Below are 8168 nucleotides of genomic sequence, written 5' to 3' on the forward strand. Positions count from 1 at the left end.
AGAAGAAGGGTGAGGTGAGTGTCTTACAAGTCCAGTCGTGTGACAATCTTGCTGATTTGTTCACTAAATCTTTACCAACTACTACATTCACAAAGTGTACCCGCGGTATTGGCATGAGATGACTAAGAGACCTGCAAGATTCATGGGGAGATTACCCCTGAGTATTTTGCCCTTATTCACAGATCCAGAAGATCTTGATTTCCATAATTTCGAAGATTATAAATTGTCCTGAAGATATGTGTTGCACTCTTTTTCCCATAAATCAGTTTTACAGAATTTTCTCACAAATGGTTTTTAACGAGGCAACATGTGCAACACATCTAGCGACACTATGTACTCTTTCTCCATATTTTTCCCATTGGGTTTTTAGGAGTTTTAATGAGGTATAGTTGATCGTGGTATTCATCCAAGGGGGAGTGTTGAGAAATCCCTAAACCTAGGGATAATTGTGAGCTCATACCAAATATACTCCTGGAGGGTCAAGGCTATATAAAGGAACATGTACCCATCTATTATGATAAGAGAGAAACAAGTTCCACCTACATTGTCTCCTATGTGCTTATCTCGGGTGCTACTAGGAAGGGATACGGGTGATCTTCTACATCTTCCTCACGTCTCATCTGCTATCGGGAGAGAAGGGACTGCGCCGTTACTTAACACCCTTTTCCTTGCTTTTCCACGACACAGGCGCAGGCAGAGGCAGAGCCGCCACCACCCACGGCCCCGGCCATCAACTGCTGCCTGCCGTCTCGGACGACGGGCCTTCTCTCGTCGTGGCCTCTCTGCCTATACCCTCCTTCCACTCCCTGGATCGGAAGCCGTACCGTATCCGTATCCGCAGTCAGGTGCATCAGCAGATCTTGTCTCCGATCCTTGTCCGACTCCGACAAGAGCTGCTGCTGCTCCGACTCCGGCTCCGGCTCCTACAATTGGAACCCGACAAGAGCTTCCGCCGCCGCTGGTGCCTATATGAAGGGATACATACACAGGTGAGTATGTTATCTATGGCTTCCCTTCCTATATGTATCTATGGCTTCCCTTCCTATCCCAATCCCAAATATCCCATCCCATTGTGGTGCTGGTGCGATGCAGATGTCGGCGGTGAATTCCCGCCGGCAAGGCCAGCAGATGTCGGTGGTGAATTCCCGCCGGCAAGGCCAGGGACATGGAAGATTCATGCTCGTCCTTACTGGCCCGAGGTCCGGGACGGTGCAGCCGATCCCCGCATCCTCCTCCTTATCCGCCAATTACCTCCCCGGCACAAGGGTCGATGATTTGTTGGATGATGATGACGATGAACATCTGGCCGCCGCCAGCGAGGCCATCCTGCAGGAGGTGACAACGAGCGACGCGTTGCAGTCGGAGTGCGCCATCTGCCTAAACGACTTCCGCGCTGACGAAACGCTGTGGGCGAGCCCTGCTCCCATGCCTTCCACCACCACTGCATCTCCGAGTGGCTTCGCCGTAAAGCCGCCTGCCCTCTCTGCCACCAACGGCTGCCCACTGCTCTCACGCCGGCGGACCGGAGGAGGAAGGCGAGGAGGATTTAGCCGGATAGCTTGCAGATTGCTAGTTGCATTTATTCCAAACAGCATGTGATTCAACTAGATTGGAAACGATCAATTCGTTTGTGAAAAAATATATTCTAAGTTTAAGATTTGAACTAATTAAGTCCTCACCCAAGTCCCAACCAGTAAACCTGAAAAATGTGAAGCCCAAACCTGAGAAAGAACGCTCGAAAACACTTCTCTTTGCCTGTTCGATCATTCCTTCTCCATGCACCGCGGCGGCCGGTTTCTGCAGTACTTGACGAACCCTACCTTTCAGCGACCCTCCAATGCCAACTCCGCGAAATCGCTCGGTCTGTCTAATGTCTATCACATGGACGCCGAGGGACGATGCAAGCGTACACCGGCCATTATCATAGCACTCTCGCCAGTTCACAGTTGTTCGCCGTGAAGCGTGCAGCTACGACTACGAACCAAAATGTTAAGCGCCCATTACGATTACGTGCCTAGCTAGCATGTTCGCTTACTTGCCCACAAGTAGGCCACTACTACAACGCTGTCGCCGCTCGTTTCCCACCGACCCTTTTCAATTAGCCCCGAGCAACGTACGCGTACTGCACGCAGGCCGGTATGGGTTTCGTGCTCGATCGGTGGTGGCACGCACATGGTCGCTGCAACCCACCCTCTCCTGTTCCTCTCCCATCACGCACAATCCATGCGCCGGCCGTGCGAGGTTTATGAGCCACCGTACCGTGACAGATGAAGCACACCACATTGCTGAGGAACTGTACCGTTGGCGATCGGCTTCGAATTTCAAACGCCCAACAAGGCCCAGGAGGCATGAAGATTAGTAATTTCGAAGCTTGGCGTTCTGTATTGGGAAAAGAAAGAACGGTTTCCTGGAGCATTTTTCGTAACATGGTACCGTGTGCAGAATGTAGCAGTCTCCCGGTTTTCTTCTAGTATCCGATGGCAACTTCTCAAAACGAAAGAACCTGCAGAATCTTATTTGACGGCGGCACAAATTTCTTTTGCGGGGTAGGCCGGTAGCTACAGCAATGCAAAGCTCGGTGTAATTGCAATACAGGTTGGTGGTTAGAAAAAGGTAGAAATCACGGATGGAATGATGAAATCAGTACCGCGGCTCCATTGGAAATCTGCAGAAGTCCATTGAATTATTGCTGAAACTTTTTTGCCCCCTCGACCTGGTCGCATGGACACCGGCCAGTACCTGTCCCTCCCAGGCTTCAATCGCTGAGCCGGCCGGCCACTGTGTCACAAGGTCACTCACTCTCCTCTCCTCTCCTCCCCGCCCCTATAAATATGCATGCACCCAAGCACCATCTCGCCATCCAAACTCACAACCATTTCTTCCTCAGATATCCTCTCCTCCTGAAGAAGCAGCAGGGCTTCATCATGGTGGCTAGTCTTCCTCAAGCCGCGGCTCTTTTCGCTGCGCTCTTGGCCGTCAGCTTCGGCGCGGCGGCTTGGAAGGCCGAGGCTGCAGCGCCGCCGCCGGTCGTGGTTGGCTCGATCAAGTGCCTGGACTGCTTCCCCAACGACATCAATGCCGAAGATGCCTTCAAAGGTACATGCAAATGGTCTGCTTGCACACTTTACACTTCTCGATTAGTCCTGTGTCATCCATGAAAAAAAAGGCCTGACTATTGGTAGCTACTTTCTTTCTAAGACAAACGAAAATTCTGCACTATATCAAGAAAAAAAATCAACTGGTAGTTCTTCCTAAGTAACTCAAATGTTCTATTCTAATCTTAATATAAGGTGCAGCAGAAAACAAATATCTTGTGATCTTAAACAAACTAGAGAAGTTTAAATCGAAAAAATATTAGACACACTTCATTATTTGTTGCAAATGGTTTTGTTGCGAATTACACATTCTGCAATGTTTTGTGGATTTCTGTCCCTCTAACCAATTATAGCACATATAGTGGATTGGGCCACAATTCTGTCTGAATCAGGCCCAAGTAGGCCTGACTACGCTTTGCGGCCCATGGCATGGCCGCGAACACTAAAATTTTCTTCCTTTGGCGCGTTGCAGGCCTTCAGGTAGCGATCAAGTGCAAATCCGCCGCCGACGAGAACTACGACTACGAGACGAAGGCGGTCGGCCCCCTCGACGACGTCGGCGTCTTCCGCATCCCTCTCGCCGCCGAGCTCCTGCGCGACGACGGGAACCTGGACCGTGACTGCTACGCCCAGCTCCACAGCGCGCCTGACACGCCGTGCGTCGGCCAGGCGCCGCCCAGGATCGCGCCCACCCAAGACGGCACCGCCGCCGCCACCAGCGCCATCTACCTCGCCGCGGCGGCCGACACCGTGTTCTCCCCCGTCGCGTGCGCCTGCGGCAAGAAGAAGAAGAAGCACTTCATGTTCGGCCCGCCGCCGCCGCCGCCCAGGCCAACGCCAACGCCGACCCCGAACCCGCCGACGCCGACGTACGGCCCCCCGACACCGACGCCCACGCCCGTACCGGAGCCCAGGCCCCCGGCGCCGGAGGAGCCCGAACCGTTCTTCAAGAAGAAGCCGAAGATGAAGTTCATGCACAAGAAGAAGCCGTGCCCGCCGCTCGTCGACGACGACACCACCCGACCTGCGGCAGCCGGGCAGGAGAAGCTACCCAAGAAATTGAACTAGGGCGCGCGTGCTGGCAGGACTGCAGCAAAGGGCTAAGATGATGGCGTGTTTCAGACTCTCATTGATGTTCGTTTTTGTTTCGGTGATGTTGTTGTGTTGTCAGTGACTTATTGTTTTCGTTCGGTTCGTGCCGTATGCTGTGGCGCTATTGGTGTTTCAGTGCCAGTTGTTTGTTTGTGATTTGAGAAATAAAGATAGTGATTTCTAAATCAAAGCTTCTCCTTGGGGATCAATGGCGATGGTTTGTTGGATTTGTATAGTGAAGATGAAATTCTACCATGCTATAGTCTCATGAGATTCATCATCTTAGTTCTCTGGTCACCCTACAACTTTGTACTGCCACAACAGCTACGGAACGAGCTCCAACTCTGACATTGTTCTTCCCATTACCTTCTTCTCCAAATCGACAGCGCACGGTTAGTTGAACACTATATGCACCGGATCCAGATCGCCGGATCGCGCAGAGGTCGAAATAAAATGGGCGCAATCTCCGCCACCCGTTACCGCGGTCCTGCCTGCCGAATTGTCGAGTGCCACCTGGTGTCTTGTACGACTGTACGGGTGCATTCGACGGCACGCTGCAGCTGGGGAGCAACATGACATGGTTGTTCTGGCGATCATCAAGCCTCCTGTTGATTTTGTTAGCACCATGTAAGTTTGTAACAGCCACATAGAATCAGCTATCCCAAACAGCCTATCACTAATAGTTTTAGGTAAACCGGCGATAAAAAGCACCATTACTACCGTTTTGTATTGCGAACCGACGGTGATAGTTATCACCGCCGGCTCATAATACCAACCGGCGGTGATACGTGATTCGGACCTGAAATTTTTATAGATTCCGATTTTAAGAGAGCTAGCGTCCGGCACCCTTCTCCCGTCCGCTCTCCATCCCTTTTCCTCTCCCGTCTTCTCTCTCCACCTTATCAGCTCCCTCTCTTCCTCCGCATACTCCTCAGTCCTCTCTCCGTCCTTCCCTCTCCCTCCCTCCCCGATGACGGCGTCAGCCAGGTCAAGCCTCTCCCTCCACTCCCCCCTCTGCTACCCCTCCCTTCCCCCCTTCGCTCGCTCCTCAGCCGCTCGCCGCGGCATAGGAGCGGTGGTGGGGTGAGGTGTGGAGGCAGCCCTTGGGGGCGGGCCTGCAGCGGCTAGCGGGCGAGGCCACGGTGGCGAGCGGTGCGACGGCGGGTGAGGCCACGACGACGAGCAGGGCAGCTGCCGTGGTGGGCTAGGTGTGACGGCGTGGCATGGGATCCAGGCGGGCAGCGATGGGCTAGCGGCGACGGGGCAGCAATGGAGCAGCGGCAGCGGGGAAGCAAGGTGGGAGCAGCGGCGCCTGGTGAGCTTCTCTCTCCCCTCTTAGATCTGACAAAATCTCTTTCTCCCTCCCCCTCATATCTCGGATCTCTCTCTTCTATCTCAGTGGGCAGTGCCGGGGCTACGACGGCGGGGCAGCGGGTACCTCCATCGCTGCCGCCTTACATATTACGGATCCAAAACCGACGGTGAAGGGCACTTTAGAGCTGGCAGTGATAAAGCATTGTAGAGTAGTGTAGGTGGAGTTTTTTTTTTAACAAACCATACAAGATAGTGCAAGTTTCTATTGATATAGTAAAAAAAATACAAGATTATAGCCCTGGGAGGCCCTAGACAAGAAAAAGAAAAGAGAGGGAAAAAATAGCTCGACTCGTCCGATTGGATTGGGACATCAATGTGGTCGTACCACTCCACTCAAACAGCAGAGTAGAGCACACTACATCACTCAACTCACAATAACGCAGAACCGAAGCCTTTATCGTGGCATCCCCGATATTCTCACGCTCATGTAGTCACCGAACCTTCAGGCATGATTGTGCATCGATAAGGAACCGAGAGAAACAAATCAAACCGTACCGAGATGGCCACGGCAGCAGCTAGGTGGAGTTGGAACCGGAACAGATCGAGGCCACGAATTTCTACGACTTGATGAAGCACAGTGTGTGGCGAAACGGCAGAGACCTCCACTGAGTATGATTGTTAGTTTGTTATTAGTACTCACGTGAATCTCACCGAGTTCAATGTAAAAAACCAAAATGAAATCTAGAATCTACATGTATCTCTGCCTTTCGAGAATTTCGCATGGTTTTTGAGGAACGCCACAAAATGGTGAGCAGTGACGAGAAACAGTCCATGTGCATATGTGCTACTGTGCTTGAGCAATTAACAGTGCGTACGAGAAAAGCTGGAGGAGTAGACTTGAAGGAAACTCCTGATCACATTGCGCGCGGCCATATTAACTGGCGATCTACAAAAGCGGCGCCCAATTTAGATGCGCCATGGTTGCCTTCAATCGTTTCACTCAACCGCGGTCGATCGAGCTGCGTCGTCAGTCCTCGGCGCCTATATAAACACCTGTCGCTGCCACTCCTTGCTCCCCACCCATCCACATCTTCTCCTTCCTCAACCACTCCGAACAACAAGTGGTAGACATGGAGATCCAAGCACGGCAGCGACTGTTGGGCGTTTGCGCCATTGTGATGGCGATGGGTTTCGCCAATGCCGTGCAAGGAGAGACAGAGCTGCCGGTCGTTGTCGGCTTGGCCAAGTGCTCGGATTGCGCGAGAAAGAACATGAACGCCGAGGCAGCTTTCAAAGGTAGTTAGTGGACACAAGCACAAACCCTGCCATCATCAATCCGATAACAATAAACAGTTTGGCCGGCTGATCAGTGATCTGTCGTTTACCTGTCCCAGGTCTTCAGGTGGCCGTGAAGTGCAGGAACAGCAACGGTGAGTACGAGAGCACGGCCGTGGGGCCGGTGGACAAGTCCGGCGCCTTCAGCGTCCCACTGGCCGCCGACCTCGTCGGCGATGACGGCGAGCTGAAGCGGGAATGCTTCGCGCAGCTCCACAGCGCGTCGAGCGAGCCATGCCCCGGCCAGGAGCCCTCCAAGATCGTCGCGGCGCCGGCCGTCCAAGGCGGCGGCGACAAGACTTTCGTCGCGCTCGGCGGCGAGGTGCACCGCTCGTCGTCCGAGTGCGCTTCGGCGATCCTTTGCTACCCTTTCCTCCACAAGCACCACCATGTAGGGATCCACACGCCCGTGGTTGTCCCTCACGTCCCAGATCACGGCCACTCCCTGCCGCCTGTCACCAAGCCTCCGGTGGTCGTGCCTGAGCACAAGCCGCCGGTGCCCGTGCCGGAGCACAGCGCGCCTCCTTCGACGCCGGTGTACACGCCACCGTCGACGCCGGTGCCCGTGCCGGAGCACAAACCTCCGTCGACGCGAACCCCCATCTACCACCCGCCGGCGCAGCGCAAAACTGTCGCTGACCCGTAGCTCTCGGAGCTGCTCCCGTTCTTCAAGAAGTTCCCTTTCTTTCCTCCTGCAGCGCACTAGAAAGCTTGGTCAGTGGTTTCTTGGCTTTTGCAGGTTATGCAGAGTCCTCGGAATAAAGGTTGTGAGGTTGATTAGTTCAGCATGAGGTTGCGTTAATTTAGATTGTGTGTGCTATGTATTGGAGATAATTATTAGGTCTCTTGTGTAATTTTCTCTTAACTGTTTTCATTTATGTAGCTCTGGTAAGAAATTGGAAATTCGAACCATCATTGGCATGAAAGCATGCTAAGTGCTTTCATAGTTTATCTTACTTCCCTCATTGAAGCCTCCATGTTAATTTACAACCGATACGCTACTAAAATAGAAAAAGAAACATAGAACTCTGGGGAAAAAAGACAAAGCATCTAACCATCAATTTGGAGCTGAATCACTGACAACCATTGGATCTAAGTTACTTCTAAATCACCCATATAAACCATTACAGGGGGAAAAAAAACTTAAGTAACACCTCTAACTCAGTGTCCAAGTACCTAATTTTTACCACTAACAAAAAAATTGAAAGGAAGCTCCCTAAATATACACCTAAATTATCCACCTATAATATTTTGGAAAATAACTAATGTAATCTCTAAATCTCAAGATAAACTACACACCTCTGCTATTACTAGAAATAAAATAAAGTAAGC

The 8168-nt window shown here is 52.2% G+C and overlaps 2 protein-coding genes across 2 annotated transcripts; both read left to right on the forward strand.

Annotated features, from left to right (window-relative positions):
- The first annotated feature begins 2863 nt into the window (after positions 1 to 2863).
- LOC101771620 (proline-rich protein 4) lies at positions 2864 to 4377 on the forward strand. The gene is made up of 2 exons (XM_004984965.4): positions 2864 to 3096; positions 3568 to 4377. The coding sequence occupies exons 1-2, from the start codon at positions 2925 to 2927 to the stop codon at positions 4161 to 4163; spliced, it is 768 nt and encodes a 255-aa protein (XP_004985022.1). The 5' UTR covers positions 2864 to 2924; the 3' UTR covers positions 4164 to 4377.
- Positions 4378 to 6560: 2183 nt separating this feature from the next.
- On the forward strand, positions 6561 to 7801 carry LOC101772024 (proline-rich protein 4). Its single transcript, XM_004984966.4, has 2 exons — positions 6561 to 6797; positions 6896 to 7801. Exons 1-2 carry the CDS (start codon positions 6632 to 6634, stop codon positions 7480 to 7482), a joined length of 753 nt encoding a protein of 250 aa, XP_004985023.1. The 5' UTR covers positions 6561 to 6631; the 3' UTR covers positions 7483 to 7801.
- The last annotated feature ends 367 nt before the right edge of the window (positions 7802 to 8168 follow it).

This window comes from Setaria italica, chromosome IX, assembly GCF_000263155.2.
Source record: "Setaria italica strain Yugu1 chromosome IX, Setaria_italica_v2.0, whole genome shotgun sequence".
In the NCBI taxonomy this organism is placed as follows: Eukaryota; Viridiplantae; Streptophyta; class Magnoliopsida; order Poales; family Poaceae; genus Setaria; species Setaria italica.

Coding starts and splice junctions, on each gene's coding strand:
- LOC101771620 (XM_004984965.4), top strand. CDS start 2,925: ATGGTGGCTAGTCTTCCTCAAGCCGCGGCTCTTTTCGCTGCGCTCTTG. Junction 3,097..3,567: donor TGCCGAAGATGCCTTCAAAG/GTACATGCAAAT, acceptor GGCGCGTTGCAG/GCCTTCAGGTAGCGATCAAG.
- LOC101772024 (XM_004984966.4), top strand. CDS start 6,632: ATGGAGATCCAAGCACGGCAGCGACTGTTGGGCGTTTGCGCCATTGTG. Junction 6,798..6,895: donor CGCCGAGGCAGCTTTCAAAG/GTAGTTAGTGGA, acceptor TACCTGTCCCAG/GTCTTCAGGTGGCCGTGAAG.